The 19,625-nt window shown below is 46.7% G+C and overlaps 1 protein-coding gene across 1 annotated transcript in view; it reads right to left on the reverse strand.

The window, feature by feature from the left end:
• Positions 1 to 19,625, reverse strand: part of KCNH3 (potassium voltage-gated channel subfamily H member 3) — a 92,398-nt gene that overhangs the window by 18,309 nt on the left and 54,464 nt on the right. The window contains 9 exon segments of the mRNA XM_048492104.1: positions 1,777 to 1,991; positions 2,201 to 2,450; positions 3,528 to 3,727; positions 8,082 to 8,211; positions 8,214 to 8,368; positions 10,496 to 10,703; positions 12,382 to 12,539; positions 14,831 to 15,083; positions 19,201 to 19,331. Coding sequence (XP_048348061.1) covers positions 1,777 to 1,991; positions 2,201 to 2,450; positions 3,528 to 3,727; positions 8,082 to 8,211; positions 8,214 to 8,368; positions 10,496 to 10,703; positions 12,382 to 12,539; positions 14,831 to 15,083; positions 19,201 to 19,331 — 1,700 coding nt within the window.

Genomic DNA, 19,625 nt, shown 5'->3' on the forward strand with positions numbered 1-19,625 from the left:
CAAAAAGGCGCCAAGCAGTTGATCATATAGTGCAGTGGGGTAGTGGTTAAGAGCAGGTGCATTCTAATCTGGAGGAACTGAGTTTGATTCCCCGCTCTGCCACCTGAGCTGTGGAGGCTTATCTGGAAAATTCAGATTAGCCTGTGCATGATCACACATGCCAGCTGGGTGACCTTGGGCTAGTCACAGCTTTCCGGAGCTCTCTCAGCCCCACCTACCTCACAGGGTGTTTGTTGTGAGGGGGGAAGGGCAAGGAGATTGTAAGCCCCTTTGAGTCTCCTACAGGAGAGAAAGGGGGATATAAATCCAAACTCTTCTTCTTCTTCTTCTTCTACATCCCAATCCCCTCATGGGAACAGAAAGACACAGAAAGGTTTGGTCAGGAGGCCCATCCCAGCAGTAAACTCTCAAGGCCAAACCAAAGATCGTCAAGCACCTGCTAAAGTACAAGTAATTTCCACACAAGGCCCCTTTCTAGAAAAGCAGACTTGACAGGTTAGGCACTGTGGAGCATGTATCTGGCCCCGCCAATGGCACATTTGCCGCTCGTGCTTGAGGGTTGGGCACCTGCTCCAGAGGTAGTTCCCCTTACCCCAGATTGGGCTGCACTTAAAGTAAATATACATAGGAATCTCATTCTGGTCCAGAATAAATACCAATTTGTTCCAGGGCTATCAAGGGCCTGACATTCAACGATGCTGTTTATTTGACCTGTTTAAGATTATGCTTTCACCACCTGTGTTTGAGGGGGTTTCCAAATAAAGTCACAGCAGTACTTCAGTAAAATAGTATTAAACACAAAGAAGAGTAAAACCATAAAAACAGCAGCATTGAAATCCACTAAAACCATCAGCAAAAAAATCAGTTGAGGCAACAGATCTTAAAAGTCTTTGTGCTTCACAAATGCAATTACCGCTGTCATGCCAGCCTCCCATTCCTCCATCAGTACACACCAGGTTCTGGAGGCATCAGGCCCTACTGCAAGACTTGTGCCCCCACCCCATATTTCAAGTTACTTGTGGGTCACTGTGAGGATCCATCCCCAATCGGGGATGAAAGCCACAGCGAAGTCCACTGTCACATGGAAAGTGCATCCAAAGAATCTCCAAACTTCAGGATGCCATAGTTGCTACCTTCTTTAGATGATCCAGGATTGCACAAAGGCCTAATCCAAAATAATCACTTGGACATCCAGTGACCACTCAGACAATGAATGTGTCTTCTCTGTACTATTCTGGATTCTGAAATTTGCCTATCCTTACCTTGGGCTACTTCCAAGCAGACACTTTCTATATTTGATCAGAAGGGCAGGTGGACAATGACCACCAAAACATGGTACAACACTGTGTTGTCGAAGGCTTTCACGGCCAGATTCAACTGGTGGTTGTGGGTTTTCCAGGCTGTGTGGTCGTGGTCTGGCAGATCTTGTTCCTAATGTTTTGCCTGCATATGTGGCTGGCATCTTCAGAGGTGTATCACAGAGGGAAGTCTGTTACACACTGTCAGTGGGGTAACCACTGTCAGTGTATAACCCACTGTCAGTGTGTAACAGGCTTCCCTCTGTGATACACCTCTGAAGATGCCAGCCACAGATGCAGGCAAAACGTTAGGAACAAGACCCACCAGACCACGGCCACACAACCCGGAAAACCCACAACAAACGGTACAACACTGTTTAACCAAGTTACTACCTGGCATAGCAGACAGCAGTCAATATATCTGCAATCTTCACCCTTTCTGGGGTGTAATAACCCCAAGATATGGCCACCCACTTACTTGAAAGATGCTGGCCCCACCCAGATTGTAGCTCAGCTCAAAGGGAAGTTCGTGGTGGAATTTGCTGGCAAATTCTGGGTAGAGTTCCAAGCTAGCAAGGAGGCCAGCCAGGCCCAGGCACTGCAGGTCACAGTAGGTGAGGCCCCGTACGTCTGCATTGGCTTGAACTGCCTGCTCCTTGGTTGAGATGTGACAGCCAATCAGATCCCCCTTACCTAGGAGAAACAAGAGAAAAAGCAATAGATGACAACACAAATCCCTTTTTTGCCTCCAGATGTTGTTTTTCCGGTTTCCATGTTGCCAATTCTAGTGGCTTCAATAAAGGAAAGTGGGGCTTTTCTTTGCTTCTCTAGTTGCCCCACTGCCCTTGGGAATTGCAGCAGAGGGATGGGAGGGTGGCATCAAAAAAGGGGCAGGGATGTACCTAAAATGGCAAGCACGGTGCCGTCTTTGAGCACCTCCATGGAACCTGAGCAGACCAGATAGAGGGCCTGGAGTGCGTCGCCCTGCCGGATCAGGTATTCCCCAGGTGTGCAGAAGGAGGTTCGGACGCTGAGCGAAAGCGAGCGCCGGCAGCCTCGGCTAGCCCCCTCAAAGAGAGGCAGCTGCAGTAGTTCTTTATGTAGGTGGAGGGCTATATCAGCTCGCAGTTCATCTGGGAGGCTCTGCAGCAACTAGAGAATAAGGGCATGGGGGGGGGGAGAAACAGCTGTTAAAGTAGGAGCATCATTATTACTGCCACCCTCTGCGGACCCTCAAAAGCAGAATAAATGGGTGGCTAAACTCAGAGAACCGACAGCAAACGGGCCACGGTGAACCCAAAGCCACATCTCAGTGACCAAATCTAGAGCAGATTCTATGCTTCTGAGCCTCAATTCCCACTCTTTCCTGCCAAATCGGATCTCTTTTTTTTACTCCTATGACCCAGCATTTTGCAAACGGTTTGCACATTCAGTGATGGGATGGATCCGTCACAGAACTCCAGGTCAAAAAGAACCAGCTGAAACTACACACCCTAACCACCAAATATCTCGTTGTCAAATTCTAATCCATTCTAGCTTCATGCGTTTATTTAAAATGAAACAGTTTATCAGTTACACACTGTATCATTTCTAATATTCTATTTCAATCTGCTGTTTTCGTTCAAATCTCAAATCCTGCAATTCAGGATTTTCTTCTACCAGAAACATTCTACCATATTCTGCTCCATAGGAAATATTCTGCTCCATAGGAGCAGCAGTGGCGTAGTGGTTAAGAGCAGGTGCATTCTAATCTGGAGGAACCGGGTGTGATTCCTCGCTCTGCCACTTGAGCTGTGGAGGCTTATCTGGGGGATTCAGATTAGCCTGTGCACTCCCACACACGCCAGCTGGGTGACCTTGGGCTAGTCACAGCTTTTCAGAGCTCTCTCAGCCCCACCCACCCACGGGGGGAAGGGAAAGGAGATTGTCAGCCCCTTTGAGTCTCCTTGCAGGAGAGAACGGGGGGATATAAATCCAAACACTTCTTCTTCAATAGATAGTGTGTAACCCAGTTTTCTGCAAACTTCTCTGTATTACTGTCCTTTCATAAAGTGATTATTTTTGCTATTTCTGAATATTCCATGACTTTCTGTATCCGGTTGTTCTTGATGAAGGCTCATCTTCAACATCCTTGCTAGCCATACTCTTCCAATCCCCTTTGTGAAGACCCTGGAAAGAAACCCACCCATCCAACGCACAGCTTCAGGCCTTTGTGGGATTCAGTCTCACCTCATGGGTATCAATGCCATTACTGGCACTCCAGGTGGCTTGGAAATATTCGAGCATGCGCTGTTTCAGTGGCGGAGGAATGCGGTGAATACGGATGTAGTCGCGCAGGTCGCGTGTGCGGCTATGGTAGAGGAAGCGGCGGGCGTACATGCGTTGGATGATGGCAGTCACGTTGCCAAAGACGACCGCATGCATCAAGGCTGGGGGATGGAGCAGGGAAAGAACAGGATCAAAGCTAGTCTTGAAAATGACACCACTGCAGAGAGTGTTGGAATTTCCAGCCTTGCTTTCATGCAGCAGCAGCAGCAGAAGCAGCAGAGAATTCTGGGAAACTGCACGAACATTCCAAAAGTGACAGTTAAAATCCGTTGGCAGTGTTCTGTTCCCTCACCACACACTAGGAGACTGCCTGACTGACTAACTAAAAGAAAGATGCTCTATATACTGCTCTGTAAACCAAATGATATATAGAATGTGCTCTGACTAGACTATAAGATATTGTAACACAATCAAATTGTAACTAACCATGTGTGCATGTAACCAGTATTTGTGATACTTTGTTAATGTATATACTGTATGTTTTCTCTCTCAGTTCAAGTAAAGTTCTGCTTATGTTTTATTATGAACTTCTGAGGTAAAACGGCTGGTCTTTTAAGAGATAACTATTCTAATTTAATGTACCGCACAATCCACATTTCCGCCCGTTACTTTGCTTGACAGGAGTATATATACCAAATATACCTGTTGCCCTTCAGAGAGAACGTTGCCCGCCCCCTCACCTGTATATCCATGTATGCCGTGTACAATATATACGGCTGTAAAAGTGACTCGAAATTGGAATAGCCCAGCTCAGCATGGAAGCTTAGCAGGGTCAGCCATAGTTAGTACTTGGGCAGGAGACCACCAAGGAAGACCCGAGTTGCTATGCAGAGGTCCATTGGAAACCGCCTTTGGTTTCTCTCTTGGCTTGAACACCCCATGGCTGGATTGCTGTCATAAGCTGTCTGAGGCTCAACAGTACATTCCTCCTCACAAGGGATTCACCAAGGCCCCTTCCGCATTGCAGGAGTTGACCTTAGATCGACCTGGGTCCGATCCGAGTCCTCCGCACAGACGTAGCGTCGGACTCGTGTCTGACTCGACTCACCCCCCTCTCGCCGTTGAATTTCTGAGCTCAACTGGGGAGTCGAGTCGACTGGCGGACTCGGGTTGCACTCAAGCTGGCCGAGTGCGGAATCTCCATCGCCTCGACTCTGCCAGCCAGCCAATCACAGCTCAGTATTTTGCCCATGCGCAGAACAGGAGACTCGTGGCGGCGGTGAGAAGCTTTGGGCATGCGCAGAAAGGGAGACTCATCCCAATCAGAACGCAGCGCGGGGAGGTGGTCCCGCCCTCTGAACTTGGCTCCGGAGACACGAGTCAGCTTCTGTGCGGAGAAATGGGAGGACTCGAGCTCAGGTAACGATTCCGCCAACACGAGTCGAACCTGAGTCGCCTCGTGTGTCCGGAAGGGGCCCTAGGCAGAATGAGGCAAGCTCCCAAATCACAGCTGAGCAAAGCACATGGTATTCCCATCCACAAACACAAGTTTAGGATGAAGAGGTCCATTCAGAACCTCAGCTCCATGGCAATTTAGCAGGGCTGCCTCTGACCGTTTAAATAAATCCTCTCCCCACCTGTTTTGTCTTAAAGCATGATCTCCTGGAAAAAGTTACTTCCTGGTTACTTCCAACCAATGATCTCTAAAGCTGTGGCTATTTCCATAATATTATGATCACTACCTCAAAGAATAAAACTTGACGCCTTGGCAACACGGTTCAGCATCATGATTAAAAAAATTGTAAGATAGAAGCAAGCAAGCAAAAGTAAGGTCTTAATTGGGCTCCTGGGCCTTCCTGCATCTGTCTGTTGCAACTTCTGGCATCCTTTCAGTTTGTTAATCACCCATAATTTTAGAACTATTAATGTCATATAGACCTTTTTCCCTTCCCTTCCTTCTCCTGTTTCCTCTGTTGAAGTTGGTGCAAGTTTTAGCCTCTGACTGACAACCTGACACCGCGATGCAGCCTCCTTATCATATAAAGCCCTCAAGACTTCTTGTCACTCGGAATGGTGGGGTATTATAGAAACAAAAATTAACAAATTAGGCTATTCTTTGGATTATCTGGCCATGTTACCATCTAAAGAGATTTTCCAGCTTCTGAGGAGAAGGCTGTTTGACCAGGAACATCAGATCCTACTCGAAAAGGCTGCCAGGACTTGCTCTCCTTTAGCTCTAGGTATCACCTACACTGGTAACAAGGGGGCTCAATACCTGCACCAGATAACCGTGCCCAGGCTCCGTAGAGCAATGATGTTGGCCCGTTGCAATGCCCTTCCATCAGCCGTATCAACAGGGAGATTCACTAAAAGCCACCTACCACCAAAGGCTATGCATATGCAACGGGAACTGTGTAGACTCTATAGATCATATCTTACTTTATTGTCCACTTTACACAGGACCCAGAGTCAAATACCTGTCACCTCTGCTACTCAAAAAAGAGCATGCATCTGACTTGCAAAAGATTACCTTTCTGTTGGACAGCTCCAGTATGGTGATACCAAACTGATGCAGTCACCAAATTTTTTGGATTTGTACATGCAAAACAGCTTTGAGGAGCAAATCCTGAACATCAGCCTTCCCTACCTGTATATTTATTTTAGCTTCCCTCTACTTGGTTAAGTGGATCTGTGTATATAATGTTGTTATGCCAATAAAGGTTCCTTGTTTGTTTGTGACAACCTGACAGAAGCTTTAGATGGCAGGGATAGGCAAATATGCATTGCCCTGATTCTGTGACATCACTTCTGACATAAACCCGGAAGTGGCATCACAGAATTGGTGTGACACTGCAGCATTCCCCTAAAACTTTATGAGTTTACAATAGAGTTTACAAAAGGGATTCTTCTTGTACTTTAATGTTGTCCCATGACATCACTTCAGGCTATGTAACCGGGAGTGATATTACTACATTGTGGGATACTTTAGGAGTCATCCCTAAACTCTGTGGTAAAGACCATAGAGTCCCAGGAAAATCAATGAGTGTCCGTTGACATCAGTTCCAGGGTGGCATAGTGATTAACAATGGCAGGCTCTAATATGGAGAACTGGACGTGATTCCCTAGTCCTCCACATGAGCAATGGACTCATATCTGATGAACCAGGATGTGATTTTCCACTTCTCCACATGCAGCCTGCTGGGTGATTTTGGACCAGTCATAGTTCTCTCAGGACACTCTCAGCCCCACCGACCTCACAAGGGGGCTTTCCCCACTCACCTTCTGCTGCGTGCTGCTCTCGCGCCCCCTCAGCGGGTGTCATTCCTGGGGCGCTCTCGGGGTTCCCCAAGGTCATCAAAAGGTGCCGTTTCTTCAGCGCCAGGAATGGCCGCTGAGGTGGTGCAAAGGCGGCGTCCCGGGTGCTTCGCGTGGTTGCAGCCCTTGCAAGTGGGGGCGCGCTGGACCCTTTACTTTCCCAGTGGCAGCGCGCAGCAGAAGGTAAGTGGGGAAAGCCCCAAGATGTCTGTTGTGGAGAGAGGAAGTTTGTAAGCCATTTTGAGACTCTACACAAGAGAAAAGCGGGGTATGAATCCGGACTATCCTTCTTCTTCTTATGCATGCAGAAGTGATGTTATGATGTTGGGGTGTACTGTTTGGCCCTCCCCCTTTCCCCCATCATCACTACATAGAGTGCTGTTAAAGGATAGGGGAATGCTTGCGAGAGTTAACTACTAGCAGTGGGCAAATGGCAGTCCAATGTTTAATATAGGGGGCTAAAAGATCGAGTCCCTGGTATTCCTAGAAGGAGGAGGAGGAGGAGGAGTTGTTTGGATTTATATCCCCCCTTTCTCTCCTGCAGGAGACTCAAAGGGGCTTACAATCTCCTTGCCCTTCCCCCCTCACAACAAACACCCTGTGAGGTAGGTGGGGCTGAGAGAGCTCCGAGCAGCTGTGACTAGCCCACGGTCACCCAGCTGGCGTATGTGGGGTGTACAGGCTAATCTGAATTCCCGGTTCCTCCAGATTAGATACACGAGCTCTTAACCTCCTACGCCACTGGTGCTCCTAAGGCAAAGCATTCTTCTCTCAGCCCCTCTACCAGCAATAAGTGGATTTTGAGAGAGGGCAACTTTACAGGGTTGTTGTAAAGAATATGCTTGGATAATCAATAAAAAGCATTTTGTAGATGGTACCGTAAAAATGCCAAAATAGTTTTCTTTTCTTTCTCTGTGGTCTACTAGTTAGAAGCTTACCCAACCCAATGGGCCATTACTATTCTCCTCCAGCTGTTTTATATCACCATGCTTAAAGAGTATTGCACCCAAATAAAAACTGCTTAATAATAGAAGTACGTTCTTCCCTGTTTGTCATTACTAACAACAAAATGTGAAGAAGATAGAGGGGAAGGGGAAAGGCAGGAGGAGAAATATGCTTATCGCGGAGAGAGCTCCTTTTCCCTCCAGCTGACCAGACTCCTTGTGCCCCCACCCCCGCCCCACTCAGGGACTCACTCACCCCCCACCAGCATGGTGCAGATGGAGAAAATCTTCTCAGAGTCGGTGTTTGCCGACACGTTGCCAAAACCCACGCTGGTCAGGCTGCTGAGAGCAAAGTAGAGTGAGGATTGATATAGGCTTCTTAGCGGGGAGGGGCCCCCACTAGCTCCCACATGCTGCCATTCCAAGGGGGGGGGCCTGTCCGGTTTCTGGGAGTCCTCTCGCCCAAGCTACTGCTGTTCCTCTGCACTAGATAGTAAGAGGGAGTCTCTAAAGTAGCGCCCGAAACCAGCTCCTGCAACCAGCCTGGGAGGGAAGAGACAGGCGGATCAGAAACTCTCAGAGTGCCGATACCCCCCCCCCCCCCCTCGTTTTGGCACCATCACCTCTCTCACAGACGATCCCTCTCAAGATGCTCCCAGAGTGGGGGGGGGGGACCCCAAAGATCTCCTATCAGGACACTCTTGGCCAGACTCCAAAGTCCTGATTTTTACACAAGAAAGGATGGAATACACTTAATAAATGTGTATGTGCAGGAGTGAATGAAAGAAAGCCCCTGTAGTTCAGCTTCTGACTACCGTGTTTTTTTTTCCCCGAATATAAGACCAGTGTCTAATACATATTAATTTTTTTGCTCTAAAGATGCCCTATGTCTTATTTTCAGGGGATGTCTTATTTTTCCTGTGTTCTGTTCGTCGGGCATGCTTCCAAACAAAACCTTTGCTATGTCTTACTTTCGGGGGATGCCTTATATTTCGCACTTGAGCAAAACCTCTACTATGTCTTATTTTTAGGGGATGTCTTATATTCGGGGAAACAGGGTAGTACATTTTTATCCCTTCCTTCCAGCGAAGAACTCAGGGCAGCTCTGCATGGTTATCCCTTCCTTGGATTTTCTTCACAACAATCTTTTGAGGTAGGGTTAGAGTGACTGGCCGGAGTGAGGGTGAACTGCGCCCAGGGCACGTGTGCTCTGTGCCCCTGCCTGCGCCCGGTGCATCGTGCACTCCCCCGTCCCCTTGGCGCTACGCCACTGGCAGAGTGGTGATCTAAACATGGGACTTCCCGGTCTTAGCGAGATACTCTTAAGCTCCTTCCGTTCCAATTCTTGCTACCCGGATGGCTCAAGAAACTTAGAAGCATAGGGCTCATTCCCAGCACCTGTAGCCATTCTGAAATTTAAATTACTCCCTTTTTCTAGACAAACAATGCAGGAAGTTGTGTTAGTCCAAAAGAAATGCAAACACAAACACTATGTAATTCCTTTGCAGGCTTTAGAATACACTTTTATTTAGACAAAATGTTACCAAATCCTATGCATATCTTTGATGCCTCCGTAATGCTTCATCAGGCTGGATATTAAAACACAGAAAAGCAGGAGAAATAATTGATCAGCTGCTGGTTTTATATATTATTTTAATTTGGAGACTGTGAGTTTTCCTTCTTCATCCCATAACACTGAAGATGAACCATGACGCTCGTTCTACACACTATTAGCTGATCTAGTCTGCCACACAGCCTTAACTTCATGGTCTGTAACAACGGCTCTCACCCCTCTGGCATTTGACTTTTAAAATCCAGCCCAATGAAGAACTCTGTAGAACCTGAAGGCTCGCACTCTATTTTGTGATACGTTTGATCCTTAAAAAAAAACCTACTCCATGACTTTGACTTGATGATTTCTCTTCCTCTAGTATGCATTGTTCAAGCTTCAGTATCTTTCCTCCCTCCCCGTCCACGCTAGTGGGGGTGAGCCATAAAATGGCAGGCACCAATAAGAAATCATCATAAATGTATTTTGACACACAAGATGGCAATATTTTTGCGCTGGAATTCAGCGAGGCGTGGCTTGATCTCTCTCTGGCTCATTCCGCACATGCAGAATAATGCACTTTCAAACTGCTTTCAGTGCTCTTTGAAGCTGTGCGGAATAGCAAAATCCACTTGCAAACTGTTGTGAAAGTGGATTGAAAATGCATTATTTTCCGTGTGCGGAAGGGGCCTCTGTGTGTTGATCACTGAGCTCCCAAGTTTGGAGGAATGGGTGACTGAGGCCATTCAACATTCTCCAAGGCAACCAGGTATGTTATCCTCAAACGCTCGGAGGCTCAGATCCTTCAGTCCCCCAGATTCCACCTGTTGAGTCACAGGGTCTGAAAGCCTACAGAGACTTGGCAAGAAGCAAACGCAATCGTCGCTTGGAACTTGTCTCCAGCAGTCCCTGAAGCCTGCTAGACAACAGTAATTATAGAAAAACTGATCGCCCCCAAGCAAAAGCGTGTGGGTGGGGATTATTTATTTCTTTGAACGGTGGGGGCATGCACATCTCCACTTCCCTCTGCCTGGGTGACAGTGCATTTCTTTGCATTTGTGCTCCTCAAAACGGCACAGAAACACTCTTGTGCTTGAAGATGGATGCTCTGCTACACGCACCTATTCCCGGCAACTGCAACGGGGTGCCCTCCACCTCGCGCTGTCCGATGAAGTACCAGATGCAGGCGACCCAGTGAGCCAGCAGAGCAAAGACAGTCATGAGCAGGGTGAGCACCACTGCACTGTATTGGGAGTACCGGTCCAGGTTGGGCAGCAGCCGCAGTAGCCTCAAGAGCCTCACCGTCTTCAGGAGATGGGCCCCGAAGTACTAAGTTGGGGGGAGAGAGACAGATAGGAAAGAAGAGTTGCTCTGCTGCCCCCCATTGGCAAAGAGGGGAATTGCAAAAGGAAGGAAGAATGGCAGGGAAGATTAAAGCTGAATGTTATTATTATTCTTTTATTATTCTTTTATTAAATTTATACCCCACCCTTCCCAACCGAGGTTGGGCTCGGGGCAGCTGACTTGCAGAGTTAAAATGCACAAATACTAATAAACAGTAAAATAATGCTAAAATAATTCATATCCAGATGGTGAATATATCATAGAGAACCCCAGCCTACAAAGTGATATCCTCCTTCTCTGACATGAGGGGGGCGGGGGAAGCAGGCGCACACTTTAGGAAGCACTTGGTGGAAATTGGGAGGCTGGCCAAATGAACAATCAGAGTTGTTCTACATAACTTTAAACAAACCAGAGAATCCAAATAGGACAGCTCTAGGAATCACTAGAAATTCTATGGTTTCTGAGCCAGAATAGGCAGGAAGTTTTCCGCTGAAGACAGAGACCTGGCAAACCTTGGCATTCATGTAAACAAAAGCTAGATTTCCCCCCTCCTGGATCTCATCTCTTTTAGCTGCGTTACCTCTCTGCAGTGCCAGGGTCAGGCCTAGAAAATGAACAGCTGCTGAATACATCTGACTCTGTTCTTAATTTACCATGAGGCCAAAGCAGGCTGTCACAGTGGCTTGCAATCATGACATTACTGTTTCCAATAGAAAAGACACACACGAATCAGCGTTGATTTGCTGAGTCAGACCCTTGATCTGTCTAACCCAGAATTGTCAGTGCAGTTGGGCAGTGGCTCTTTGAGCACACAAGTGTGTGTGTGTGTGCGTGCGAGTGAGTGTGTGTGTACGTGTGTTGGGTGGTGGTGGTCTTTTAGTCCTCCTGCAAGAGACTGTGTAGCTAAAGATGCCAGCAATGAAACTTTGGACCTTCTCTGTGCAAAGCATGCATTTTAATACTGAGATCAAGAGTATTACATTTCATACTGAGGGGAAGGTAATACTGAGATAAACAATCCCATAGTGTTACCATTTGCCTGCTTATGGGGAGAGATCTCCAGGGAGTTGCTGCTATTGCTCCCCAATGCTCAGCTGCTCAACGGGCAGAAACAGGCTGGCCAAATGGAAAGGGCGCAGTCATCGTGCCCTCATGATGGTGCAACTTCCAGTGCAACCTGGAAGCGACAACGTAAGCGACAGTGTCGTACCAGAGTGACACTCAGCCCAAAATACTATGGGAACCACAAAGTTGGGGGTGGGGGGTGGGTGAGTGCTAGAGAATCACAATCATTTCTGGGTTGTACTGGGAGTTGCGTCATCGTGTGGAGATGTTGTTGCCTCCCCCCGTGATAAGTTCCCGCCTTCCTCCCCATCTTCGGCCAGTTGCCAGGTTATGCCGCGGCTGACATAGTCCCAGAGAAAGCATCATCGAGATTTCCAAGCAGAAAGATCCCACCTCAAAAGATGCACAGGTGAGCTGGCATCTTTTTATATTGTGTCCAGGTACTGAGACATTCAGGGCCTGATGTAGGAGACAGACTAGGCCTGCTGAAGATTCAGATCAGCCTTTCTGGCTAAGCTTATTCACCAACTTCCCGGGCACTGCTGAATATTTCCTCCAGGCTCCAGCGCAGCATGGAAAGCATCTCTGTGCAACTCACCACGTTGACCTTGAAGGCATACAGGAGGTCAAAAGGCAGAGCAGCCAAGAGGTCCAGGACAAACCAGCGGGTCAGATAATGCAAAAAGATGGAACGAGGGTCAAACACCACCTGCCCTGATTTGCTGACAAAGGTGGTGCGGAAATTCAGCACAATGTCTGAAAAGAGACAGAAGAAAGGTTTAACAGGGCAGGGCGAACGGCAACTGGGAGGAGTTCTTGAAGCTGACACGCTGGGAGAAAAGAGCGAGCCGCCGATGGAGGGATACCAAGGATAGTGGTGAAGAGGACTCAGCCTCCATTGCTCCACTGTTCCGTCTGATAAATGGGAGCCACGAGTGAGTGCACACTACGTGCACAGCCACCACTGACTGCCGCATTGCTCGGTGACTCACAGTATTGTGTAGCGGTTAAGAGCAGTGGACTCTAATTTGGTGAACCAGGTTTGTTTTCCTCTATATGAAACCTGCTGGGTAACCTTGGGTAAGTCCCAGTTCTCTCAGAACTCTCTCAGCCCCACCTACCTCACAAGGTGCCTGTTGTGAAAAAGGGAAGGAGTTTGTAGGCTGCTTTGAGTCTCCTTAGGGTTGAGAAAAGCGGGGTATAAATCCAAACTCCTGAATGTCTATAGTTGCTAACATCAGTGGTGTATTTACCTAGGGGACATGGGGTACCCTATGTCCCGGGTGCCCTCCCCCAGTGGTGGGGGTGATTTGTGAGAGATTTACATGCTTAATACCCACTTGCACTGTTTTGGAGCTATTTTTCAGGCAAACAACCTACCTCATAGGGTTGGTGTGAGGACAAAATTAGGAAAGATAGTTGGCGGGGAGAGAGACATGCATGTTTTGCTGGGGGTGGGAGGTGTTTTTGAGCTGGTGCAAAAATCATTATTTGGCCATGGTGGGAGAGGGTGGCTGCCCATACTGGGGGTGGGGGGGGGCAAACTCAGGTTTTGTCCACGGGCTCCAGTTTGCCTAGATACGCCTCTGGTTAACATACAGCCTTCAGGTATACTATCCACCCCTTTAATTGAGGGTTAATGTGTGAAAATTAGGATTTAAACCTTTTCACATCACGGAGGTGAATAACATCACCTGGTAACTCACATCCCACTAAAACTCTGCTCAAGGGATATGGTATTTTTTCCCCAGGCAGTTGGCCCTCTTAGGAGGAGTGGATTGGAGTAATTTTGAACCATCTATAATGGATGCCGGGACAGAGGCTTACCTGGAGCAACATGTCATGCTCCAAGTCAGTTGGACACACCCCCTGGCCTTGAACTGATTCTCCTTTGAGACTGTCGCTGCCTACTCTGGGATGCAGTATCCCTGTAACTCCTTTGCACAGACCTAGCTGTGTCCCTTGATGATCTTCTTCTTATGACTGCTAATGAGATATACCGTCTCATAAAGCAAAGACTCTTTGAGCAGGACTACCAGAATCTGATGGCACAAGCAAATAAAACCTGCTCTCAATCCATCTGCATATTTTGCCTCGTTTCCCCTCCTGCTAACTATCTACATCTTCTGCATGAGGCCACTCACAGAGGCAGCTGTCACCTTAGCCAAATGCAATGTTCTTCCTTCTACCAGACGATACAACAGAGCACCATCTTCCATCCTCTGATAGATCTTGCACCTGCAATCCTGGTCTTGAAGAAACTGTCCATCATGTTCTATTATATTGCCCTCTATACGCTGTAGAGCGGGAAAGACTACTTCATCCTCTCTTAGCTGCTCTAGGCAACACTACAGATGCTGTCAAAACTTGTTTCTTGTTTGGGCAGCAACTCAGCTATTACCATCAGACAAACTAGATTCTTGTGTGTTGTCATCACTGAACGTTCCCAAATGCTTAGCAGACTCAATCCAATTCAGTTGGCTTAATATTTCAGCTCTCATGGTGCTTGTTTTTTTAAAACTTTTTTACCAGCCAATTTTAATTTCCATTGTATAATTTATATATATGCCATTAAAGGTTTATTAAGAAACTCCTTTGCAGGCTTTGGAATACACTGGATAGATTTTCACAAATCTGCAATTCCGTTTTCACCAAACAGAACTACTTTTCAAAAGGCGACACTGTGGTTTCTTACTAGTCAGAGAAGCAGGAGGGAATCCGGGTCAAGAAGAATAAGAGTTTTGGATTTATACCCCACTTTTCTCAAGCGTAAGGAGTCTCAAAGTGGCTGACAAACTACTTTCCTTCCCCTCCCCACAACAGACACTGTGGGAGGTGGTGTGGCTGTGGGAGTTCTGAGAGAACTGTGCCTGGTTCAAGGTTGCCCAACAGGCCGTATGTGGAGGCGTGGGGAATCAAACTCAATTCGCCAGATTAGACTCCACCACTTTTAACCGCTCTGCCACCAACTTCACAGACAAATGAAACTATATCATGTACTGTTTCCCTACGAGTGACTGTTCTGACTTAGACTGGTGTCACTTTACCTAGGATGAAGAGGATCTCCACGGAAAGATCGCAAACACTGGGGGGTGCACGAGCAGCTTCCGAAAACCCTTCATCTTTGTTGCCACTGAAGCAGACGCTGTAGGGGACAGTCACAGCCACGTATAGCGTAGCCAGAAGAATCAGTCCATCCCAGCCAGCCTTGAAGGTCCCATAATGCAACAGGATGAAAGGGGATTTGCGCGCCGCAGCCACCTTGTACTCAGGCAGGGCTGGCTTCTCCCCAAAGACACCCTAAAGGAAGTCAAGAAAGTGGGAACCATTTAGACTCACAAGGTCTGGAAGTCCATCAGCTCCCACGGCAACGCAACACTATCCTCTGATCTAGCCCATAGATCAGACTATGGCATGGCCCAGAAAGACAGGAACAGAGTGGTTCACAACTGAACCTTCAGACTGCAGATGGCTCAAGTAAATAAGACAAGCTGTATGCCAAAGCAGAAGGAAAATAATGATGAAATAATTTTTAAAACTCACTAGTCCAGCGGTTCTCAACCTGTGGGTTGCGACCCCTTTGGGGGTCGAACAACAGGGGTCGTCTAAGACCATCGGAAAACACATATTTCCGATGGTCTTAGGAACCGAGACACAAATAACTGTATGGGATCACCACAACATGAGGAACTGTATTAAAGGGTCACGGCATTAGGAAGGTTGAGAACCACTGCACTAGTCAATCTGGCATCACTGTTACTTCTAGTTTACATAGTGTGTCTGGGGTATATTATTAATATTATATAGCGACAATGTTTTGACAGACTGTATTTATTGACTAAATTTATACTCTCCAGTCAAATTTTCCCTGGAAGCAAATATTCTGTCTCTCTCATGCCTTATAGTGGCAAAGTTTTTGTCAGAAGTTTGTAAACTGAATGTATGACAAACGCGAAGTTTTTTTACTATTCGCTTTTTAACTGGAACTGTATTTTTATACTATCATGCATATGCCAATAAAGGCGTATTGAATTGAATTGAATTGAATTGAATATTCTGTCTCTCTTGCTTGTCCCCATGGCAAGAAATGTTTCCCTGAACCCAAATGAGAAGGAGGGGTTGTAGCAGAGGTCTTCCCTCAGAGAGGACTACTTAGCAACCATGTTTCCCCCATTCCAAATCTCCCAAACCAGCCTCTCCCCTGCACGACACACATCAATCCTTTCTACTTTTTCAAGAAAGACTGAAAAAATATGGGGCACTGAAGAAGAAGAAGAAGAAGAAGAAGAAGAAGAAGAAGAAGAAGAAGAAGAAGAAGAAGAAGAAGAAGAAGAAGAGAAGAGGAGGAGGAGGAGGAGGAGGAGGAGGAGGACGAGTTTGGATTAAATCCCCCACTTCTCTCCTGTAGGAGACTCAGGGCTTACAATCTGCCCTTCCCCCCTCACAACAAACACCCTGTGAGGTAGGTGGGGCTGAGAGAGCTCCAAGAAGCTGTGACTAGCCCAAGGTCACCCAGCTGGCGTGTGTGGGAGTGCACAGGCTAATCTGAATTCCCCAGATAAGCCTCCACAGCTCAGACGGCAGAGCTGGGAATCAAACCCGGTTCCTCCAGATTAGGTACACGAGCTTTATCTTTATCTTTATTAACCTTTAATAGGCATAAAAGGGTACACGAGCTCTTAACCTCCTACGCCACTGCTGGAGAATATTGGAGAATATTGGCTGAATCCAGAGCAAGACACCTGTAGGAAGCAGTTTTCATGTCCCCCGATTGGGAACTACAAGTCAAAACTGGATGAACATTTGAATGGGAACATCATCCGATGCTCTTGCTTTGCTTTTAATGGGATGCGCAAACCGATCTCCATTCTGGCACAACGATAAATAAGTGTGAATAGAGCTAGATCACAGAGTGCCAGAGTTTTGACATTTTACAGGGTTTTAATGAGGTTTCTTTCCCCAGCGGCACCCGTTTCTTGTTTTGTCATTTGCTTAAATGAACGGATATTTTTACTTCTTGTGTTTGCTTAATTTGTACAGAGTCAAGTGTGTTTTTTTTAAAAAAAAAACAGAGATGTGATTAAAATGTAAAAACATACGAATTAAAAATAAAATCTCCATGGGGCCAGAATGCAGATGGGTTTATGCATCTCATTAAAAGCAACGCAAGAGATGAGGCTCACATTTCCATGTGCATCCCGTTTAGACTTGCTGCTCCCAGTCCACAGTAAGACGCCCTTTCTGCATACCGGCCTCCTTCGTTCAATGCAGGGCAATATTCCCCTTTCAAGCATATAATACTTGCATAGGTTTGCACAGGGGCTTCCAAACTGAGGATTGCAGAATGTAAAAGGAGCCCTGTTGGATCACACCACAGGCTCATCAAAATCAGCCGGTTGCTCACAGCGGCCAGCCTGAAGAAGCTCTCCAATGGGGGCACTGAGGCCAAAGCCTCTCAGCAACGGGCATTCAGAAGTATACTGCTTCTGAACATGGAGTTTCCATTTAGCAATTATGACTCACGTCCTTTTAAAACAATCTACCAGCAGTGGCGTAGCGCCAAGGGGGAAGGGGGTACATAATGCACCGGGCATGTGTCGGTGTGGGGGGGCGTGGCGGGGGCATTCTGGGCGGGGGTGCAGGGCGTATGCTTGCCCCGGGTGCAGTTCTCCCTAGCTCTGTCCCTGTCTACCAGCCATCAACACAAAGTTGTCCAGTTATTCAAGAATTGAGAGCAGAATGATGTTCTTGTATCAGTCCTGAATCTACTGCTCCATTAACTTCCTATGTATGCATGTATGTGCCATTAAGTCACAACCAACTTGTGGTGACCCCAGCAAGGGGTTTTCAAGGCAAATGAGAAGCCAAGGTGGTTCGCCATTGCCTTTCTAGAAACATAGAATCCAAGACCACAAGGGCCATCAAGTCCAATGCCCCCTGCCATGCAATCAAAGCACTCCTGACAGATGACCATCCAGCCATGTTCAAAAACCTCTACCACACTCTGAGGCTGTGTTTTCCACTGTTGAACAGCACTGACCACCAGGAAGTTCTTCCTAATGTTTAGGTGGAATCCCCTTTTCTTGTAGTTTGAATCCAAACTCCATGTCCTAGTTTCTGGAGCAGCAGAAAATAATCTCGCTCCCTCTTCAACATGATATCCCTTCAAATATTTAAACGTGGCTATCATGTCACCCCTTAACCTTCTCTTCTCCAGACTGAACATACCCAGCTCCCTAAGTCTCTCCTCGTAGTGCGTGGAATCCAGACCTTTAACCATTTTGGTCACTCTCCTCTGGACCCATTCTAGCTTGTCAATATCCTTGAATTGTGGTGTCCAGTTCCTCTGCAGAGTCTTCCTTGGTGGTTTCCCATTCAAATTCCAACCCTGCTTAGCTTCAATCTCGGGCTTACAAGACTGGGTGAAATCAGGTCACATTTCTCCCATTAATGTCCTACTACCCATTAACAAAAGTTTACTTTTTAGCATTTGGGAGGAGGGAGCAGAAGTCCTCTCTGTCTGCTGTCTCCATAGGATACAGACATAAGAACGTTTCAACCTAACAGCAAAATTAGGAAAGAGAAAAATGCTGGCACATCTTGTGTCTCATCACCAGCCACAATTACACCCAATTTATAAACCAACACAGACAGTACATCAAAGCCAAAAAGCAAAATTACACTAAAGAAAAAACAAAAAAACCTTGTGTGGAGGCTAAATGTTGAAAATCACAAAGCTCTGGAAATGCTATAGTCTTAAGGGCTAGATATTGAAACCAAATTTTGTAACCAAGAAATAAATTCTCATAAAATTACGTTTTTGTGCTGTGTTATATTTGTTTTAGATAGATAGATATCGATATATGTATATATGTGTATATATGTGTGTGTGTATATATGTGTATATATATATATATATATGTATGTATGTGTATGTATGTGTGTGTATGTATGTATATAAATATGTACGTATCTACCTATCTATCTACCTATCTATCTACCTATCTATCTACCATCTATCATCTATCCATCTGTCCATCTATCATCTATCATCTAATCCATCCATCCGTCCGTCCGTCCGTCCGTCCGTCCGTCCGTCCGTCCGTCCGTCCGTCCGTCCGTCCGTCCGTCCGTCCGTATGTATGTATGTATGTATGTATGTATGTATGTATGTATGTATGTATGTATGTATGTATGTATGTTATATTTGTTATATTTTCTCTTGTAGAAAAGGTCCTCAACAGAAACAAAAACAACAGGGGAGTTTTCAACATTCAGCCCCCTCATCGGATTTTCTTTGATTCCTGGTTATAACCAGCCAGAGCAACCAGATTCCCACCAGCATCATAGAGCCCACAAACCCTTGGGAAACTTCATCCCAATCTTTTCACCTTAAGACATGGTTCACCACATGTACCTTGTGGATTTGGCGCTTCCCTTTGCCTTGTTTCTGGAGATGTCCAGACAGGTGGTAGAGCACAGCCCGGCTCCGTCGACGGTTGGCATTAAACCCCTTTGCCCCAGGTCGGCTGTATCGCCTGCGTCCACCTGAAAGGAACAGAAGAGGTTGGTGGCGTGCAGGTGAACTAAGACAAGAGGAGTTCGCTTGGAAGTCTTGTGGAAGCTTCGTTTCTCAGACTCACATCAGGACAGAAGAAAAAAAAATTGGATTTATACCCCCTTTTTCTCAATTGTAAAGAGTCTCAAAGTGGCTTACAAACTCTTTTCTCTTCCTCTCCCCAAAACAGACACCTTGCGACTGTCAGACTAGGATATGGGAGATTCAGGTTAGAATCCCATGATATGGAAGGGACAACTGTGTGTACTCAGTACTGAATAACT

Source organism: Sphaerodactylus townsendi, linkage group LG03 (genome assembly GCF_021028975.2).
Source record: "Sphaerodactylus townsendi isolate TG3544 linkage group LG03, MPM_Stown_v2.3, whole genome shotgun sequence".
Classification (NCBI taxonomy): domain Eukaryota; kingdom Metazoa; phylum Chordata; class Lepidosauria; order Squamata; family Sphaerodactylidae; genus Sphaerodactylus; species Sphaerodactylus townsendi.